Source organism: Herpailurus yagouaroundi, unplaced genomic scaffold, assembly GCF_014898765.1.
Source record: "Herpailurus yagouaroundi ecotype Mexico unplaced genomic scaffold, PumYag 28, whole genome shotgun sequence".
Taxonomy (NCBI): domain Eukaryota; kingdom Metazoa; phylum Chordata; class Mammalia; order Carnivora; family Felidae; genus Herpailurus; species Herpailurus yagouaroundi.
This window is the reverse complement of record NW_024412376.1, coordinates 106,821,554-106,843,889: the sequence shown is the minus strand read 5'-3', so window position 1 is coordinate 106,843,889 and position 22,336 is coordinate 106,821,554. Positions and strand designations below refer to the sequence as shown.

General features: G+C 37.2%; 1 protein-coding gene across 2 annotated transcripts in view; it reads left to right on the top strand.

Annotated features, from left to right (window-relative positions):
* The window catches only part of USO1 (USO1 vesicle transport factor), a 93,882-nt gene extending 75,050 nt beyond the window's left edge, over positions 1-18,832 (top strand). For both annotated transcript variants that reach the window (XM_040481084.1, XM_040481074.1), the window contains 11 exons: positions 3,794-3,904; positions 4,227-4,345; positions 4,921-5,102; positions 5,382-5,503; positions 8,101-8,239; positions 9,215-9,378; positions 10,063-10,152; positions 13,620-13,718; positions 15,760-15,867; positions 16,832-17,047; positions 17,781-18,832. In XM_040481084.1, coding sequence (XP_040337018.1) covers positions 3,794-3,904; positions 4,227-4,345; positions 4,921-5,102; positions 5,382-5,503; positions 8,101-8,239; positions 9,215-9,378; positions 10,063-10,152; positions 13,620-13,718; positions 15,760-15,867; positions 16,832-17,047; positions 17,781-17,870 — 1,440 coding nt within the window. In that variant the 3' untranslated portion in view covers positions 17,871-18,832. The remainder of the gene's footprint in view (positions 1-3,793; positions 3,905-4,226; positions 4,346-4,920; positions 5,103-5,381; positions 5,504-8,100; positions 8,240-9,214; positions 9,379-10,062; positions 10,153-13,619; positions 13,719-15,759; positions 15,868-16,831; positions 17,048-17,780) is intronic.
* The last annotated feature ends 3,504 nt before the right edge of the window (positions 18,833-22,336 follow it).

The following is a 22,336-nucleotide window of genomic DNA, read 5'->3' as shown; positions in this document are numbered from 1 at the left end:
TCTATCCTAGCAGTTTTACTGTTTTTTCCTATTCCTAGTTCAAACTTTGTTGTGCCATCTACTTTATTTAAAAAAAATTTTTCTTAAACTTTATTTTTGAGAGAAAGAGAATATGAGCAGGGGAGGGGCAGAGAGAGAGAGAGGGAGACACAGAATCCTAAGCAGGCTCCAGGCTCCGAGCTGGTAGCACAGAGCCCAACGCGGGGCTCAAACCCACGAACCGTGAGATCATGACCTGAGCCACAGTCAGACGCTCAACTGACTGAGCCACCCAGGCGCCCCTGTGCCATCTATTTTAAATTTGGGGCATTATTCTACTTTTAATACGGTAGTAGGTAGCATAGAATTGTATAACTAGAAGGGATGGTTCATAGTTTATAGCACTCATGAAACACTTATTGCGTACCATGTGCTGTTCTAAATTCTTAATGTGTATTAACCCATTTAATCTGCTCCACAAGTCTATGAAATGGGTATTAATTGTTACTGCTATTGAAGGATAATGATAAAGTTTCAGGATGTTGAGTTTTAGAACCAAGATACAAATCCTGGTATCCAGAGCCTATCCTTTTAACTTCTGTGTTTGAGATTATTTATTCCAAAGGCCTTGGTTCACTAAATGAGGAAATTGGGGTCCACATAGCATGTTGAACTTCCACAAGGTAGGACAATAGAAGATTTGATTCTTCTAATTCTCAACCAAATGTTTTCACTGACACCACACTGCCACTATTAGAATTAACTTTAGTCCTTTAAAAATGTGTGTGTGTGTGTGTGTGTGTGTGTGTGTGTGTGTGTACACACACATACATACACTTTAAAATACATATATACGTATATACATGATTTAGAAATCAAATGTTATAAAAAGTATACAATAAGAAGTCATGGCCTCACCCCTGTCCTGGGTCCCTGTCTCTTATTTCTTCTGGTGTCTTTGGGTGTTTTTTATGCATATTCACTGTTCTGTTCCTTGTTTTTTCCCTACCTAATCCCATTTTGAACCACTAGCAAAGTGCGAAATAAGATTGCAGTGAGCTATATTCCCCACGGCCTCACCAACAGTGTATTAACAGACTTGTATTTTTGCCAGTCGGTTGAAAGGTGAAAAATATTATCTTAGTGAGTTTTAATTTGCATTTCTGATTCTAAAAGGTTGAATAGCTTTCTGTATATTTATATACCACTTAAAGTTTTCCCATGAATTCTCATTTCTTATATTTCATATCATCTGCCCATTTTTGTATTGGGTTAAATAATTTCTACTTTTATAGGAACTCATTTTTTATTAAGAAATTCAACCCTTATCTGTGATAAGTTACAAATACATTTTTCCTGATATGTTATTGGTCTTTTGACTTGGTGTTTTGTTTTGGGTTTTTAAAAAAATTTTTTTTAATGTTTATTTATTTTTGAGACAGAGGGAGACAGAGCATGAGTGGGGGAGGGGCAGAGAGAGAGGGAGACACAGAATCCAAAGCAGGCTCCAGGCTCTGAGCTGTCAGCACAGAGCCTGATGCGGGGCTCGAACCCATGAACCGTGAGATCATGACCTGAGCCGAAGCCAGACGCTTAACTGACTGAGCCACCCAGGTGCCCCTGTTTTGGATTTTTTTAATGAGACCTTTATCACTTCTACATTTTATATCATACTTTTTAGAAAGGCCTTCCCCACTTGAAGATTTTAACAGACTTACCCATATTTTCATCTCACAGTTTCTGGTTTCATTTTTTGCATTTAAATCTTTGTTCCATTTTTCTTGATGAACAGTATGAGTTATAGATCCTTTGATCTTTTTTTAGATAGCTGCCTAGTTGTCCCAACATTTTGTAAGTCCTCCTGTATCCCACTAATGTTTATATGCTATCTTTTTCATAAACTAATTCCCATTTGTAGATGGATCATCTCTGGACTTTTCATTCTGTCTATCCCTTGATTCCTGTCTGTTTATGACCTAGTATCTCCTTGTTGCTCTTTTTCTTTTTTTTTTTTTGTTTTTTTTTAATTTACAGGGTCTCTAGTCATTCTTGCTTGTTTATTTCTCCATATGAACTTGAGAACCAGATTTTTTTAGTTCTGTGGAGAGGAAAACCTTATGGTATTTTTGTTTGGATTACATTAATGTAATAAATTTTAAATAGCATCCGTGTCTTTATGATCTTGAGTTTTTCTGTCTAAAGACATGGTGTCTTTCTATTGATTTAGATCTACTTTTGTGCTCTTTAGAAGTGTTTTTAAATTTTCCTCCTTTAGGTTTTGTAGTTTTGGTTAGGCTCATTCCTGAATACTTTATCTTCTTTTGTTGCCATAATTTAAGTGGGATGTTCCATCTGATTCTAACTAGTTTTATTTAACTTTGCTGTTCTTATGCTTCAGTTAGACCCCAAAAGGTATATACGTTTAGAAGAGCCACAATTTGAATCTAGTTCCATTTTTGCTTATTCATATATGAGCCAGTGATTTGATAGGATGCCCTTATATATACAACGTAGGTATATTTGGTACGTGCAAATGGTATTCCAAATAATAATAAATGTTTTATATATACTTAGGGGCAGTCAATGAAGTATTTTCATGTATTTACTTGAGTAATTAAAGTTCTCTGTGGCACATAGTCGATTGAGAATAACTATATTTTTTAACTTTTAAATTTACTTGGGTAACATGAAGATACATCATGGGCATGGTAATGACATAGAGCAAGGAAAGCGTAAGAATAATGCATCATGCAAAAGCCAGATTCATGCTAATTAATGCTTCTTTGGTGGCAAATCACTTTGAAGAAGTCTATTTTGAATTTGTTTAATTAAATATTAAATATACTTGAAAATAGATTATAAAAAGGCCAGGGTATTGACATCAAGGTTCATGAAATTGGAATAGTCTGAATGGTTTTTCAAAACATAATGATGGTTACTTTAAATCTATTCTTTGCCTAGCTTTGAATAATTGTATTTTGGATATTTTCTGAGACTATCTCAAAGTAATGCATTACTGTGCTAATTTCCACTTGTTTCAAACAAGTTTTGTTTTCTTAAACAAAATTATAGGTTATATAATGTAATATGGGCAGTGGCAACATTATAAGCTAAGAGACTGTCCCACATAGGAGATACAAATGTATTGTATAAAAATTTAGGAAACTGTAATTTTGATGGATGTGCTAGTTTTCAATATTGTCTAGCTATAGTTGGCAGCAGTATAATTAGTGGTTTGGGGCAGTTAGCTAATTTAAATAAATCTTTTTCTTCGTTATGTTTGTGATTCTCATTATTTGACATGTTGTCAGTGAGTTTGCAACATGGTTTATTATTCAAATGGAATTTGACTAAATAATTCAGGAGATGATTTCTTTTTATTTTTCCTAATATTTTTGAAGAAGGTAGAAATTGTCCTCTCATCAGAAACTTGTTTCTAAATCTAATTGGAACATCATAAATTTGCCTAGCAAGTTTATGTTATTATAAAGTGTTTCAGACTGATAAATTTTTTCAAACATTCACATCATGCATCTTCCTTAGCAGACCAGATTTTTCCACTGATAGTATTTTGGATAACCTGGTATATGTTTATGAACCTGAATCAATTCTAATTTCTGCCTTCTGTTCATTTTGGGAAATATGACCCATAAAGGACAAAAGAATGAATTCTCTTGTTCAGTTTTTTATGTCTAGATTCCTAATACATCTTTTATAAGATGTTAAAGATCTTTTAATGCAAGTGGAGGGGGTCTTAGGGCAACATTAAGTTTAAAAGAAGTAAATGAGATTTCTGCCAACTTGTCTATTGCAGGGAAGCAAAATACAGACAAGAGTTGGGTTACTAATGTTGCTTTGTACCTGGTTAAGCAACTGCCCCATTGCTGTAACGCATTTTCTTCACAATTCAGCCAATGTTCCATTTGTATCCTTTATATTTTAGTAAGATACATGTAAGTATGCTTATTTCTTCCTCTGCATTAGAGGTAGCTCTGTGTTCTAAATATTTGAATTCTCTTCAGCTGTGTTGCAGCTTTTCAAACTGTTATGGTGGTAATGATGCTTGCTTACGCTGTGTGTGTGTCTGTGTGTGTGTGTGTCTGTGTACCATTGTTTGTTTTATGCTTGCCTAGACTATACATAGAATTTTTGTAGAAATTCTTACATGAAATGTATGTCAAATTCAAACTGTAAAATAAAACACGCTAGATATTATGAACCATTAGTTTCCTTAACAAAAATTTCAGCTTACGGGACAAATTGCAGAAAATCTTGGCGAGGAAGAGCAGTTGGTACAAGGCTTATGTGCCCTTCTGTTGGGCATTTCGATTTACTTCAATGATAACTCACTTGAGAGCTACATGAAGTAAGTGGGGGGAAGATGCTAGGGGAAAATGACTGCTAATGCATCAAGTGATAATGATACATTTTTTTCTGCCGAAACATAATGTAGACCAAGCTTTTGTGTTTTGTTATGACTTTTTTTTTTTTTCAATGTTTATTTATTTTTGGGACAGAGAGAGACAGAGCATGAACGGGGGAGGGGCAGAGAGAGAGGGAGACACAGAATCGGAAACAGGCTCCAGGCTCTGAGCCATCAGCCCAGAGCCCGACACGGGGCTCGAACTCACGGACCGCGAGATCGTGACCTGGCTGAAGTCGGACGCTTAACCGACTGCGCCACCCAGGCGCCCCTGTTATGACTTTTTAAAAAATGTTTATTTATTTATTTTGAGAGAGAGAGTGTGTGTGTGTGTGTGTGCACAGGTGTGCAAGGGAGAGGCAGAGAGAGAATCCCGAGCCACATGGGGCTCAGTCTCATAAACCGTGAGATCATGACCTGAGCTGAAATCAAGAGTCGGATGCTATACCGACTGAGCCACTCAGGTGCCCCTTGTTATGACTTTTTTTAAAAGCATCTCAATGTCCTTGTCTCTGTAGAGAGAAACTAAAACAACTAATAGAGAAGAGGATTGGCAAAGAAAACTTCATAGAGAAACTAGGATTTATTAGCAAACATGAGTTGTATTCCAGAGCATCTCAGAAACCGCAGCCAAACTTCCCCAGTCCAGAATACATGATATTTGATCATGAGTTTACGAAGCTGGTAAAAGAACTTGAAGGTAAGACAAAGTTTATATTGATTTTCATTAGAAAGTGCCTATGATTATTTTGTATACATATATTCTGGACACATGTAGATTACATGGTAAGCCTAAAAGTAGGGGCTTCTTCCGAGCTCTTGGTCTATAGTTCATTGAAGGACTTTTGGCATTCAGCAAGATTGGAAAGACTGTATCTTCTCTGTCATGCATTTAGGCCATATGTTTTTACTGATTAAGTCTTAATAAAATAACATTTTAAATTTTTAAAATATTTTTTTAATAAGCTTTCTTTTATAGGTGTGATAACTAAGGCTATTTATAAGTCCAGTGAAGAGGATAAAAAAGAAGAAGAAGTGAAAAAAACATTAGAACAGCATGACAGTATTGTGACTCACTACAAAAACATGATTCGAGAGCAAGTATGTATTGACAGATTGTAAACACTTTCTAGGGCACTGATACTTTTCTACTTTGAGGAAGAGTTTTTCCTGGCATTTGATATACAAGAAGGTACAGAAAGTAGAGCTCATTATTTTCCTAAATAATCTAGAACTACCTGAGTATTCAACAAACTGAGAGCTCATGTTAAGATTGTGCAGGATGTTGTGGATGAAGGCATGAATCAGGCACGTTCCCCTATCACAGTCTCATGGGGAGAGAAAACTATAAATAGGTTTTTGTGACACACATAAACGTATTAAGTCTAGTGATACAGATAATTGAAGGTATGTGGCAGCACTGAGAGGCACCTCATTTAGCTAGGTGAGAGCAGGGCCTTGGAGAAAACAGAACATGAGTCCTAAAAGCATAACTAGGAATAAGCTGGGCAAAAGGAGAAATAGGGGAGAGGGGCAGGACGTGTTATTATATGTACTTGGGACACTTGGTGGCTGCACCAAGTAGAAACTTGAAAGGCAAAGTTGGAGGGAGGGAGGTGGTATGGGAGGTATTGGGGCATTGTGGTGCCAGTGATGATAATGGCTGCTGTTTTTTGTTTATTGTGTTTTGGGTGCTCACAAAGCACATTTTAAACACTGTTTTGCTTAATTTTCATGTCCCTACAACATAATTAATACCTTCATATAAAAATCAATGAGGAATCTAACACTTACAGAATTTAAACTTCTCCAGGGTCACTCAGTGATTGGTGGAACAGAATTCAAAAACATGTGTGTTACTGGGACCCTAAAACTCATGCGATGTAGTGTAGAGGGGGCAGATCTGAGAAATGTGGTGACCAAAGCAGATGAAACTAGCAGGACCTGGTACTGACTGGATGTATGTGTAGGGAGCATAAAGGGTCGGATACAATCCTTAGAGCTCTGTCTTTCACATCTGAATAGATGATGCTGAGAATAGCAGAAGGAGTTGATTGAGAGTGGAGAGTGATGATGAAAGTCAAAACTGCGTTCTCAGAATCATCAGCTGACATTTTCTCTTCAGAACACCAGAGAATTCCACTCTTGCATTATCTTGAGCACCTTAAACTTTCTATTACATTTCTTCAGAGTGTATTTCTTGTTTCTTTCTCTCATTTAATTCCTCATCATGGTATATACCTTGATTGGAATCCTAAACAGTGCTGCAGTATTACCTGGAAGATGACAGTACTGATGTTATTAAAATGCCAGTGTCATTTAGAAACAATATACTGGTGACAGTCCAGTGAAGCAGGTTGCGCCCTCTGCCCTGCACTGCCCTCCACCCCCTGCTGATTGTACACAGTTTGAGGCCCGTGTGGCAAGTGCAAGCTTGGGTAGAGCCCTCTAAACGAGAACCGCTGTGTGTTCTTCCCCACAGTCTATATTGTTGAGATTGGAATTCTGAGAAAGAATAAAAATATAGTGGTATATTTAGCATTCAGTCTGAGCTTTTCAGTTTATAAGCAATCAGTAAATTAGAATCTTCTTTGGATGATTCAAACTTAAATCATTAACCCACCCATGGTTATTAGGGTTTCTCATCTATATTTTAGTACAAATATGGAGTCACTTCCAGATGGTAAGATGTAATATCTTTAGAGCAATGGAAAATAAATACTTGGAATGTGATGTTACAGCCTACACTTGGGGCTGATAAATATGGTTAATTTGGAAGAAGAAAAGAGTGATTTGACACAATTACTATAATGACTGTGCTTTAGAAATGTTAATTTTAAATATTCTCATCATTTAAAATGCCATTTGAAAATTAGGCAATAAGCATTAAGAGCTATAAAATATTTATATAAACTGAATGACATTTGAGAATCCATCCTAAGGAAATTCTTCAGAATACAGGGAAATGAAAATATGACTATGATATTTATTGTAATGATAATTATTATCTAGAAAAATGGAAAGCATCCTCGGTGTTGCTTTTGAATATAAATTATATTGCATCTACTGATATTGAGTAAACATTAAAAGTTATGATTGCAAAAAACTAGTAATATGGGGAACTTATAATTGAATAGTAAGTAAAAGCTACAGAATGACATATCGGCTGAGTGTGACAAGTTTAAAACACTTGGATTGGAAAAAAATTAGAAGAAAATAAAGAAACAGATCATATCCAACTAGTTATATTAGGGTGGTGAGAGTTGGAAGTTCTTTTTTTTTTTTTGGTTTTCTAAATGTTCTATTCTAGAAATTATCTTTTATGTTAAAAGTAATATAGATGCATGTATACATATACTGAGTTTCTTAAATAGTTTGGTATGAATTTCTTAAATGGTTTGATGGACCATAGAATGGAGTTTTTAAAATTGACCATTCCCCACCCCAGTAATTGCAGTGAGATTGCAGGCTGTGCTATTGTGCTTATTATTAACGGGGCCTTACTGGAAATTTTATGGTCCGCTACATGTTAGTTGACCTTTGTGCATACATTAATGTATTATTAATGGTTGAGTGATTCTGGAATTGTTGAGTACCTTAACATCATGACCCAGAATGATCTCTGATTTTTAGTTTGCTCATCTTCTTAATGCTAATTAGTATAAATTTAAACACTTAAATTATGTTTTGTTTTACAGGATCTGCAGCTTGAGGAATTAAAGCAGCAAATTTCTACGTTAAAATGTCAAAATGAACAGCTCCAGACAGCAGTCACACAGCAAGTATCTCAGATTCAGCAACACAAAGATCAGTATAATCTTCTTAAAGTACAGCTAGGTAGGTATAACTGGTTGTAACTGTTGTAGTGTCCTCAAAAGCTGGACTGAATCTAACAGGTTATTCTTGCAGACTAGTCTTTCTCTAACCTTAATCACTATAACAAATGTGTAAATCAGAGTTTATAGCACAGGTTTCTAGGTACCTATTTCAGTATCTTTTCCGTTGATTCTCAGCCTTGGCTGCACATTAGACTATCCTGAGATATTTTTTTTCTTTTTTTAATACCACCAATACTGAGACCCCACTCAAATGTTTGATTGGGTTGGGTTGGGTTGGAGCCAAGCATTAATAATTATTACAAGCTTCTGGGTGATTCTGATGTATAGCCAACTGAGCATGACTGCTCTAATCTTTCTGTTTCCTCATCTGCACAATGGAACTGATAATAGCATCTGTGTCATCTGAGAATCAAATGAATTAATATATAGAATTCTAGTTCAGTGCCTGGCACAGGTAAGTCAAATGCTTATAAATAGCATCATCCTGTAGTGCCTATGATTGGAATGCTAGCTATTTAGAAATACAGTTTGTTTTATTTATATGAAGGTGACTAAAATTTTCAGAAAAAATTACCTCTTACTTCCTTTATTTATAACAATAATCTGTCAGTTATTGTAGTCCACATAGAATACTATTCCTTTGCGAAGATTTTAAAAGGGATTTTGTTTTCTTATATTAATTGACCAAATTGGAATTGAAACTACTGTAATTCTTAATTGTAGATCACCAAACCATGCAGTTTAGTCTTAATAAGACTATGCTGTGTTTCTCCCCAGAAACCTGAAAATATCATCACTTCACTATTTTTATCAGTACACTGTTCTGCAAAAATGAAATGTGCTTATTACAAAAGTGCCACCAAAGTAATTGAATTAAGGAAATTTTATATTTTTATATTTAAGTCTTCTCATTCAAGAAATGAAAAACCTAAGTTTCATGCTGGCTTTTCAAACTTTATTCCTGTTTTAATAGGAAAAGATAATCCGCATCAAGGTTCTTACAGTGACACGACTCAGATGAATGGCATTCAGCCAGAAGAAGTTGGGAGGTTACGAGAAGAGATAAAAGAATTAAAAAGTAATCAGGAGCTTTTACAAAGCCAGCTGGCTGAAAAGGACTCTCTGATTGAAAATTTGGTGAGTAAATGTTAAAAAAATTTTAAGAGGTCAAGAGCAATTCTCATTATCCTGTTTGTTTATTTATCTGGATCCTTTAAGCCAAAATATCATCATAAGGCTTTAGAATATGAGCTTGGGCGGGGGGGGGGGGGATGGTTCCTGGCTGGCTCAGTTGGTAGAACATGCTCTCGGAGCCATGAGTTTGAGCCCCACATTCAGCATAGAGTTTACGTTTAAAAAATTAGATTATGAGCTTTGGTGTCAAACTGTCTAAAGCTTCAGCACTCCCCAGCTCATTGAATTTAAGCAACTTAGTTAACCTCTTTAAACTTTTTTACTGATCTGTAGATTGGTAGTGGTCATATCTGTTTTGGTGTTGAGAGAATTAAATGAGCTACTGTGTATAAAGCTCTTTTAATACATGGAAGTCACTTAATAAGTACTTGTGTTTATGCTCTTTCTCCATATAACTTCAGATAAGTGCTTAGATTTAATAATTACTTGGTATAAGTATAAATTTATTAGCTATTGTAGACAGCGTGTGCTATGTTGAAATTTTATCTTGGGTATAAAAACTAAAATGTTGATGTGAAATTTTTGGTAAGCCTCTGTAAGGCATAGCTTATACGTGTATAGTTCTGTTTTGTTTCCTATCTCTTTAGACTAAATTTATTTCATAGTTTATTTCTATGGTATTTGTAGAAATCTTCCCAAGCATCACCTGGCACAAATGAACAGTCTTCAGCAACAGCTTCTGCTCAAGATTCTGAACAAATTACAGAATTAAAACAGGTAATTTTCTGGCTTGATCCAAGTTCTATTTTGTGTTGTTTTAATTATAATAGAGTAACAGCTCTGTGGTTTCACTAATCTAGAACTACTTTTGCTAATGTAAGCAAAATTTGATAGTGAAGATAGTTATTTGAAAGTCCAAGAGCTTTTTAAATTATATGGTAATTGGGGGCACCTGGGTGGCTCAGTCAAGCATCTAAGTCTTGATTTCAGCTTGATTTCTCACAGTTCGTGAGATCATGAGATCAAGCTCCGTGTCAGACTCTGCGCTGATAGCATGGAGCCTGCTTAGGATTCTCTGTCTCCCTCCCTCTCTGCCCCTCCCCAGCTCTTTCTGTCTCAAAATAAATAAATAAACGTAAAAAACATTGTATGGTAATGGTATTTTGCTTTTTATTAAGTGTTTTTATTTTTTAATTGTGTTCTTTTTAACAGATCTGAATATCTCACCCTGGTTATTTGTAGGTTATCAGTGACCTAACAATTAAGGAAAATTTAAGTGTATTTATAAGCTGCAAATATGAAGATATAAAATCTTATGCCCAATTTTCATTTACTATTGACCATGACAATTGCATACTTGAATGTATTCAGTGTTTAGACCATTTTCTCCAGAAAAATGTTGGTTTTTAGAGTTGGAAAGGGAATAAACTTGTGTATATCTCAGATGACTAGCTAAAAAAAGAAAAACAAAAATTTTCTGCTAGAGTAATTTATAATATCTAGAAAAGCAAATTAAACTTTTTCCTACTTGGTTATCGTAATATTTATAATTCTAGTATAGGGGCGCCTGGGTGGCTCAGTTGGTTAAGCATCTAATTCTTGATTTAGGCTTAGGTCCTGATCTCATGGTTCGTGAGATCGAGCCTCTTTTTGGGCTCCAGCCAGGAGCCTGCTAGGGATTCTCTCTCTCCCTCTTTCTCTGCCCCTCCCCTACTTGTGCACACACACTCTCTCTCTCAAAATAAATAAACTTAAAAAAAAAAAATGAAAGTAGGTATGCAGATCTAACTTTATTAATAGAATATAGAATATTAAATATATTTGTTTAATAAGAACTAGAAAAGGGAGAAAGGAATTACTTATGTATAGAATTAAATATTGGAAGAAAAGTCTAGAAAAGTATCAGATTGCTCCTTAGTGTACTATCCCTAAACAAGTTGAGTTTTTTCCTTTTAAATTTTTCTTTCTTTCCTCTTTTTTATTCTATCCTACCCTTCTTCCTTCCTTTCTTATAAAAAGAATGTATGTTTCTTTTGTTTCTTTTAAAAAACAAAAAGTAATTCTAAAGGAAGAAGTCAACGGCCCAGACAACCTAAATTCACTTCCTTCTCCTCTACTAGTCATCTGGTCCTAGCCCACTGACATGGCTGATCCAAGAGAGGAGTGACTGTACACAGAGAAACTGTGTCATATTTTGATAATATCCATGTACCCCAGAGTAGATTCTACAGTCAGGCTTTAAAAATAATAATAATAATAATTTGTCATTAAGGATTTACAATATTTGTCCACAGTGTTTTATTCTTGTGAGGAAAATTAATATACTGTTTGGGTTTTATTAAGTCTACCTACACTAGAGCTATATTAAAATTAAAGGGAATTAGTTATTAATAAATGATCTTAGTTTATAAATCCCAAGTAAAAATTTTTACTCTTTGTGAAACTTTAGCTAGATATTTCTGTGTGTTGTTGGCACAGAGCCTGACTTGGGGTTCAATTTCACGAACCATGAGACCATGACCTGAGCCAAAATCAAGAGTTGGACACTTAACCGACTGAGCCACCCAGGCACCCCCTTTCTGCAATTTATTTTCTTTTTCAATTTTACATTGTTAAAAAGGATACATATTTTTAAAAGATATATTTTAAATTACAGTTTTGTTTCTTTTTTTGACAGTTTTGTTTCTTACATAGTAAAATACTGTATGAAAAGAAAACCAAAATTGTCCATAATCTTAGTGTCTATGTAACTCATTTATTTAACTGAAAAAAAAAAAAATCCAAGGAAAGCCACATATGTACATGATAGAAAGGTTTAAGAGAATAAATTAGCTTTTTACATGACAGCATCCCACCACTTACCCAACGTCTACAGATGTTGCCAAATATTGTGAGGGGGGATTCCCTTCTTTGAGAACCATGGTTATAATCGCCTTTCTTTCCCTGTGCATTTCTGGTGGGGAGAGGGCAAGAAAGTTGGGAATTTCATTATTAATGACATGTAAACTTTGAATTAATTCCCTCCTTTTCACTACAATACTGACTTCTTTCATCTATCTTTTGTGGTCCGGAGTCTAAAAATATCCTATTTTCCCTTTGCAAATAATAAACCCCTAGTCTTTGGCCAAGAGAAGAACAGTTGCTTGATACATGAGATTGGGACAGGGATCTGGTGGTCTTCCTAAGCAGACTTTGAACCAGTCCCGCTGTTTGGTTTTTTGTTTTTTGTTTTGTTTGTTTTTAATGTCCATTCATTTTTTGAGAGAGAGAGAGCACAGGGGAGGGGCAGAGAGAGAGGGAGACACTGAATCTGAAGCAGGCTTCAGGCTCCAAGCTGTCAGCACAGAACCCGACTCGGGGCTCGAACTCGAGAACCTCTGTGTCACGACCTGAGCCAAAGTTGGACACTCAACCAAAGTGAGCCACCCAGGCACGCCTCAACCAGCCCTGCTGGTTTTGACCCCATTTTTACCCACACTTCCAGAGATATCTGATGGTACCAGTTCCCAAGCCTTTAACAGTTGTGCCTTGTAAATCAGGTAGCAGCTGGGCTTTCTCAAGTGTCAGTTAAGTTGTCTTTCTCAGGTGTGCTGTGTCAGTTACCACTGTCATTTGTTTACTGAAATTCCTCAATTTTATTGCTCTTTTTTCTTTCATTCTCTTTCACCGTGTGCGTTTCTCCCTCCCTCTCTCTCTCTTCCTTTTATCCATCCTTCCTTCCTCCCTCCCTTCCTTCCTCTTTCCCTTCATCCCCTACTTTGTGATTTTTTACGTGGACTCTCAGGAGAAGTCAGAGGTGAATATGTATCACAAACTTGCTTAATTCTCTAGCTTGACGCCAAAGTTCAAGAATGGTTTTTTATTTTTTTATTTATTTATTTTTTTAACGTTTATTTATTTTTGGGACAGAGAGAGACAGAGCATGAACGGGGGAGGGGCAGAGAGAGAGGGAGACACAGAATCAGAAACAGGCTCCAGGCTCCGAGCCATCAGCCAAGAGCCTGACGCGGGGCTCGAACTCACGGACCGCGAGATCGTGACCTGGCTGAAGTCGGACGCTTAACCGACTGCGCCACCCAGGCGCCCCAAGAATGGTTTTTTAGAATTAGATTTTCAAACTTGGAAGTTGTGATTTTAGAAAGGTCAAGAAAGGAAATAATTTTAAATTTCTTCCTGTAACTAGATATTTCCTTGATGCAATTAATGCTATTTAATGTTACAACTCAACTATTTTTGTCTCTTAGGAACTGGCAACATTAAAGTCTCAGTTAAACTCACAATCTGTGGAGATCACCAAACTGCAGACAGAAAAGCAGGAGCTGTTACAGAAAACAGCAACATTTGTGAGTTAATTATTACTTTTTTTTTTTTCCCTGAAAAATAGTTAACACAAGGTTAGGATGTTATTTCTCAGCCACTATGTAAAAGAAGCAAATGTGTCAGACTGCACCTTCCCTTTTAGGTTGCTTACTAGCCAGAGTTCTGGTCACATAGGCTTCTTGGCCATGGTGACAGCCATATTAGAGTCAGACTCACCAGATCAGTATAATCCATTATTTGATGGTTCATTTTGCTGGTATTTTATATTTTATCCCATCTGTGTCCCCTTCAGTCCAAGCTGACAGGTTTTCTGCTGGTATAAAATTCTTAAAAACCCCATACAATACACAGGGATCCAAGCCATTGGATAAGAAGGCCCTCCGGATCCTTCCTAGATAATCGTATCTCTATTTCAGCTTCTGCTCAAATGGTTGATTGGGTCCATGAGTCACGAAAGTAACTTCTTTACAAATGGGAGTCCAGCCACATCCTTGATATTTCAGCACAACACACTTTGTCATTTATTGCAATAGGGATAGGCTATTTTCTAAATCTTCATGTTCTGATCCCTTTTGCTTAACAGTTCCTTCTGAAATGTATCTCTCTCGGGGAGCCTGGGTGGCTTAGTCAATTGACTCTTGATTTTGGCTCAGACCATGATCCCAGAGTTGTGGGATCGAGCCCCATGTCAGGCTCGTTCTCTCTCTCTCTCTCTCTCTCTCTCTCTCTCTCTCTCTCTCCCTCCCTCCCTCTCCACACCCCCCGCCCCGCCCCACTGCCCCTCTCCCCTGCTTGCATATTCTCTAAGATTAAAAAAAAAAAATGTATCTCCTGTCACATTTTACTGTAAGCAGCAAGGAGAAACCAGGCCATGCCTTTCTTTAACACTTTGCTTAAACATCTCCATGAAATATCCAAGTTCATCACTTACAAATTCTGCTGTCTACAAAGCACTAAAACATAATTCAGCCAGTTTCTTTGCGGCTTTGTAACAAGGATCTCTTTCTTCTACTTTCCAGTAACATGTTCTTCATTTCCATCTCAGGCAAACAACCTTTCCATCCGTATTTCTACCAATATTCTATTCACGGTGATTTTTTCTCCAAGGCCATAGAAGCTTTCTCTCTAGTTCCCCTTTCTTTCTGAGCCCTCCCCAGAATTACCCTTAATGTCCATATTTCTAGTGACAGTCTCTTTGGGGCAGTTTAGGCTTTGTCTGACATGTATCTCAAAACTCTTCTAGCTGCTACCAGTTCTGAAGACCCTTCCACATTTTTCAGGTATTTGTTACATCAGCACCCTCCTTCCCAGTACTTTAAAAGAAAAAAAAAAAAAAAAAAAAGGTGGCGAAAGATTAGAAAACTATCATTTAATGGGGCGCCTGGGTGGCTCAGTTGGTTAAGCATCCGACTCTTGATTTAGGCTCAGGTCATGAGTCATGATCTCATGGTTCGTGGGTGAGAGCCCCGTGTCAGGCTTTGCACCGACAGCACAGAGCCTGCTTGGGATTCTCTGTCTGCCCCGACCCCTGCTCCACCTCTCAAAAATAAATAAATAAACACTAAAAAAAACCCACTATGATTTAAGAATATTTTGTATTAGCACTTAAGAAAATCTTAGCATTTTACCAATTTATGTCATTTAGCTCTCTTTCCTCACCTGTCTCTCTGAGAAGATAATGTGGACTTAACTTCTAGAAATTTCCTGAGGAAAGGGCTTTGAAAATTTTTCTCTGCCTATTAAATGCTATGTTATAGCTATAGTCTGACCTTGAGGCTGCTTAACCCAGCTCTCCTCATGCTCCATGGAGGTCCAGTGCTACACCTGATCCTGACCCAGCCTCCTGCTCTGCTGTAGGGACTGCTGGTCTTTCCGGGGAGAGCGCTTCAGTGCGTGTCAGTATACATAAGGAATTCTACAGTTCTGCAGTACAGGAATTGTATTTCTGCTATTGGGCATAGTTTCAAAATAGTGAGAAAATTAAATAACCTTTGGAATTGCCTGTTGCCTGTAACTTTAAAGGAACTTCCCCCTCCCCCACCCCCCGCCAATTTCTACTTTCAGGCAAAACCAGCCCCTGTACCAGGAGAGAGTGAAGCTGTAGCAGCTGCAAAGACGACGGATGTGGAAGGAAGACTATCAGCATTATTACAGGAAACGAAAGAATTAAAGGTTGGTTTTTGGTGAAACTCTTATTTGTTGCGTATTCTAGGAAATGACTCCAGGAAATTTGATTGTATTTCATTTAACGTCCCCAATTCTTCGATTTATGAGGAAAGCTAATGGGGTATAATTTTATCTCACAGCATGGCCATTGCTATTTGGATGAGTAAAGATGGCACAAGTGAAGCCTTTTTAAATGCCATTTCAAATGATGACATCATATATATAAAGTAAGACTGTATATGATGTACTTTGAAAGTGGAAATCATTTAAAGTTTAGTTTTCTTGTCAATGTCTAATCACAATAAGAAATAAAGAGCACAGCTTGGGCTAAAACCCAAGCCACATGTGGGCTTCCCTTCAAGCTAAGGACACGGGCACATTAAATCCTGCCAGCCTATTTAGTGTGACAGAGAAATCAGAATAAATAACATAAAGAGAGGAATGAGGTAGAAATAATAAAACTAAAAGGAATTTTTTATTCATATAAAAAAATGCAAAAGGAAAGGTAATGTGTGATTGTGCCTTTTGGATAGTGATCAAATTTATCTTTAAGCTGTAGATTGTATGCATGAAGTTGGGCTAAAAAAAATTTTAACCTGAGTTCTAATTTCTGATGCTGATCAGGCCTCTGCTGTAAAATGTTTTGTGTCTTTATTCTTACAATTATCTGAAATGGTATTATCTCTTAGGATTTTTGAAAAATAGCTCATTAAAACTAGTTTTTGGATATTAAACTGTATCTTTTCATAATAACCATCTTTGATGTATATAGCCTAACATAAATTCTCTTGTTACTGGATGAGTGTGTGTGTGTGTGTGTTCTATTCCTAAAATCTCCACCGCCAAACTCCTCAGATCATCACAGAAAGAGTGAACCTAAAAAAAGAAAAAGAATGAGCCTATTTGTTAAAAATCCTGTGAGAATGAATTCTAATTTTAGATCAGTTGATTTTCACCTTTCTTTTCCCAGAATGAAATTAAAGCTTTGTCTGAGGAAAGAGCTGCTATTAAAGAGCAGCTGGATGCATCTAACAGCACCATTGCCATTTTACAAAATGAGAAAAACAAACTTGAGGTGGATGTTACAGATTCTAAAAAAGAGCAAGATGATCTGTTGGTGCTGTTGGCTGATCAGGATCAGAAAATATTTTCATTAAAGAATAAACTCAAGGAACTTGGTCACCCGGTAAGATTGAAATCTTTCCAAAAATTATATCTGTACATACATATGTATATATGTATGTATTTTTTTAAGTTTATTTATTCTGAGAGAGAGAGAGAGACCATGTACAAGCAGGGGAAGGGCAGAGAGGAGAGACAGAATCCCCAAGCAGGCTCCGCACTATCAGCACAGAGCCTGATGCAAGGCTTGAACTCACAAACTGTAAGATCATGACCTGAGCCGAAATCAATAGTCAGATGCTTAACTGACTGTGCCACCTAGGTGCCCCTATAATATATTTTTAAAAATTGTACTGTAGCATGGAAGTGCTGTGCCTAGATATCCATTATTACAGGCGTAAATATGTAGGTACATGAATGAGGTATCAACTGCATTGCTTTCCTGGTGTTCAGTGAATTGATGTAAACCATACAGGCACAGTTTCCAGTATTTGTTAACTGGCTCTCTTTTGGGCTTTGAGCCTAGTAATGAATTGATTTGGTCCTGTGGTCATAAGACTCTCATTATCCAGATGTGCCATTCTCTTTTGTCATGTTTGGTCCAGATTTGTGTGTAGACAGGTATGACCTGTTAAGCTGTATATCTCCTCTCATATTATCATCATCAAGGAAATCAGATGGCTTGTAATCTGCTACAGTTACTGGAATAAAGAATTTATCAAGTGGTACGTGTCATTACATGTGGAAAATGAAGTGAACAAATCTTAACAGTGTTCAAATGTACATATTCCCCTTAGGTTGAAGAAGAGGATGAACTTGAATCCGGAGACCAGGATGATGAGGAAGACGAAGATGAAGATAATGGCAAGGACCAGGGTCCTATCTAGCTTTAAATCTCTAGGAATGGTAGAGACTATATTGTAACTTTGAAGATGGAGTCTTAAGACAGTGCTTTGGTTTGCCTCCACAGAAAATAAAGATTTAGAAACCCAAATGGAAAATACTCACTAATAAGACTATTGATGTATTTTTTAATGATGCCACCCATGTTGAACACCCTAAAACTAACTTCCTGCAGAACACACATCTTTTATTGAAATTCATCTGAATTGTTCCGAATGATAATTTGCGAAGAGCTTCAGACACTAAAAATACACCATTTTAAAGCATGTGGTGGCAGTGCTATTTGCCTTAGTTTATTGGTTGTTTACCTATGTTCTGTATTAGTCTATTATTTTCACTTTTCAGAATACGTGACTTTAAGTACTAACACATTCGATTTAATGTGTATTGGAATCATTGTTTCTAAATTCAGCATTGGGCTTCTTAGCTAATGATTTCCCTTTAAAGAAATGGATTTACTGAAAGGCAAGATAGCATGGGCTGGGGCATAATATAGATCATCAGCCCTCCATCCAATGTGACTCCTAAGATGGGCAGGATAGGACAGTTTAGAATGAGTGCCTTGACACCTGATATGGCTGCACTCTGTATTGTTTTTCAGGGAAGACACGGAAGGATACTGACACTCACAGATGAGGAGGGTGTTTCTCAGAACGTTTTGCAACAGTGTATTAGCATGCTGTTGGGTTGGGTTGGGTTTTATTTTAAGCTAAACTTTAAAACATTACAAAATAACAGCTCATACAACTCAGATTTAGTATTGTTTCTGATTATCATAAAACATAGTATGGTCCTAGTTTTAAAAAGACCCAAACTATGATTTATATAATTTATTGGCATTTTTGCTGAATAGGTTTAAGTCAGATAATAGATTTTTAAAAAGCAAATGAAGCAATGTGTCAAAATTTAATGTTTCATAATAAAAATAGATACTATGTTCACTTAATCCCTGGTCATGGTTCCCTTTTTTAGGTTTTGAGGAAAGTATTTTATTCTTAATAAAAGTTGAAGCAGGTAGAAGTGGTAAGAGGAATTCTCTTACTAAAAGTACGTTATAACTGAGGAGTCTTACTGTTCAGAACTAATGAGGATTCTGTAAGACTGGAGGTACTAATTGAAGCAGAAGCAGAAGAGGTTGGAGAAGGGTTTGGATATTTCTAAATTGACACTGGAGTTCTTTGCAATGATTTCCATTTAAAGAAGGAGGTTTACTTAAAGGCAAGACGGCAAGAGTTGGGGGATAACGTGATTCATCTGCCTCCTGACCTCAGGAATAGTTTGAGCAGTACACTAAGGGGCACAGACTTTTGAAAGAGGAGAAGTGTCTTCCTGTGTCCTGAAAAGGGAGATGGCTGTGTGATACAGAGCACCTGAGAGGGCCCCACTGTGCTTCTTACCCCTTGCCATCCGAGAACCACATGGCTATTACTGGACCATAAAATCTTCCTAAAGTTGACACCACGAAAGGAACAAATGGTTAATGACTGTATTTCATGCTTTTGTTACAAGGATAAAGAAAAATAGGTCAGGAGTATGAATAAGACTTCTGTAGATAACAATACCAAAGATCTTCCAAAAGAAACCTCTGCAAAATCAGTGATCGTTTACCAAAATTCAGTCATTCAGGCAGGCCCAGAGTAGAGAAGATGCATGGAGGCTTCGTAGCAGTTTAGACTGGAGCCCAAAGGGATATCTTACTAACTGTAGCCACAGTTTTTTGTTTTTTTTTTTTGCCTGGATTGCTTCTAGAGCCTCCTAAAGTGTCTGCCTCCAGGCTGGTTGTTGCCTCTCTACCCCTCACTCCTGCCATCCTCTCTTTTACACTTTCCAAAATGGAGAAAAGACCACAGTTGTCTACTGTTACAGCCCTTTGCCAGGTGGATAAGCCCCTCTGTACTCTGCTGCTCGCTAAATTTCCCTTTGAGTATATTTTACAATCACACAAAGATATTTGCTGCTTTTTCATTTCTAACTGTGCTTTTGCACATGTTCTCTCCCCCGCCCATGTGCGAGCCCACTCAGTAAAGGCAGTTTCCATGTACAGAGAGCTACAGTAGTGGAGCATTTGTCATAAAGTGCAACACACATTTGTCCTGATGGCTTGAAATTTTATTCAAGTGTGGCATATACCTCTAGCGCCTCTGAAAGAAAAGAATAATCACCCAAAGTTACTATAAGAGATGAAGTAACTACTCACATTTGACAGGTTTAAGTTACTAGTCTGAAATTCTGATAGAATATCAAAGCCTTAAGTTTCAAAGTTTTGTTGCGGCCAGGTAAGGGCCGCATAATGCTCATTAAAACCAAAAATCTGTACCATTAGAGCAAAATTCATTGACTCATTCAATGAATTTGAGTGTGTAACGTGCTGGGTACCTCTGCAGGCACCGGGGATGTAGCAGTGAATAAGGCGAAGTCCCTTTCCCATATAACTTACATTATGGAGGAGTCAATGGCAGTAAACAAGTACCTAAGACAGTGTCAAGTGCTGTGTAGCTTCCGGAAAGGAGTTTGCATTTTCTTCTGAGTTTGATGGGAAGCCAGAGGAGTGATCAGGTCTGACTTCTGGTTCATAGATTACGCTCTGTCGCAAACTGCCTGTGGGAGGAGACCGTTGCCCCTGTCTAACAAGAGCAGATGTAGTTCAGGCTACATGGTAGGAGTGGAGGTATCTAAAGCGGCAGGATTGGGCATATGTTTTACAGGTGGAGCTGAGAGGACTTGTTGAATTGCATGTGTGGGGAGCAGGGGCGTAAGAGAAGTCAAGAGTAACCCCCAGGCAAAGGTGGTGGCTGTTGCTGAGCTCAAGAACACTGGAGGAGCCAGGTCCGAGTGCTGATCCAGAATTGTGTTCTGAGGCTTGCTAAATCTGAGACACACAAGTAGATAGATTTATACAAGTAGATGGGTTGTATCAGATGGATAGAGAAATTTGGAGTTCATTAAAACTGCAAAAATAGCATATGGATGATAATTAAGTCCATCCAGCAGGATAAGTTCTTGCAGGGGATGAGTGTAGAGAGAAGGCAGCCAAGAGCTGAGGCTTTGGGCCACTCAGTCTTTAGTGGTAAGGAAGGAATCTTTAATGTTCAGTGCACTGTGTGGTAATCTGAACCCAGAGCAAATTTGAGCCTTGGAACTAAAAGGAAAACTGAGAAAGCTATGAGCTTTAAATTGATTTCCTACTGTATTTTGGAAAATAAAACCTTAATTCATTTCAGAACTGCTTTAATGAGACATTCTGTTGATGCAGAAATCTGCCCTGCTAACCAAATAGAAGATAAGTATCCGAAAATATTTCTTTAATTGCATTATATCATTTGAAAGGTGTGTGTGTGTGTGTGTTTTAATGCACGTTATTTTATCAGATTGCCCCCTTAGTGGATTATTGACTTGCCTCCCTACCAGAAACCCTGAAGAGAAGTGATAGTTCCAATTTTTCTGTCTACAACTCAGACTTTAGGATTTTCTGTAATCTTTCAAAATGCAAATTAAGCCAGAGGGAAAACATTAAGGTGTGACACATATATCTATCTTAAGATGTGGTTTCCCTTCCTGCAAATTAACTAATTTTGTCTAGACAGAGGTTTTCTCCATACACACCATAAGCAATTATGACCAGTTGTTTTAGCTTGAAAAAACTTTTACACACTGACCTTGGTATAATTACATACTACTTTTGATTTCTCTCACTGCAACACAAGACCACTCTGTAATTACATTTTTCCACCTATGAGGGTGTAAACACATGAATTTCTAATATCGGGTTTACTAATTTTCCAGTTGTGGCTTTTAATTCTAGATTTACTCAAATAAATATATTAAATAAATAAGTACATATATATACAAATTTATTCTCTAAATCTAGAGAAATATGTATAGTGGTGAAGCTTGCCATTTTGTGGCTCCTCACTTAAAGTTTTTTCACTTTCTCTGTGACATTTCATGCTTCTCCTGCCCCTGTCAAACAGCTTGTTTCCTCATCACGGAGACGGTGAGACAGATGCCAGTTAGTTGCTGTGGTGGCCTTCAGGTGCACTTTCAGCATGTTTAAAAGTAGGATGCGCTGAATAAAAGCTTAAGTATTACTTAGGTTTCTGTACCACATTACAAATTACCACAAATTTAGCGACTTAAAAAACCACACACATCATCTCACAGTCTTTGGGTCAAGAGTCTGGACATAGCTTAACAGGGTCCTCTGCTCTGGATCACAAGGCTGCGATCAGGGTTCTGCCAGGCTGTGTTCTCATCCTCAGGCTCCTCTGGGGGTGGGGAGAACCGGCTTCCAAAGCTCATTCACATTGATGGTAGAATTCATGTCTTTATAGCTATAGAACTGATGGCTTCAGTTTCTTGCTGAGCAGTTGGCTAGAGTCTTCCCTCAGCAACTAATGGTCACCCGTAGTTCCTTCCCTCATGGGATCCTTCAGCATGCTCACTTAACTTT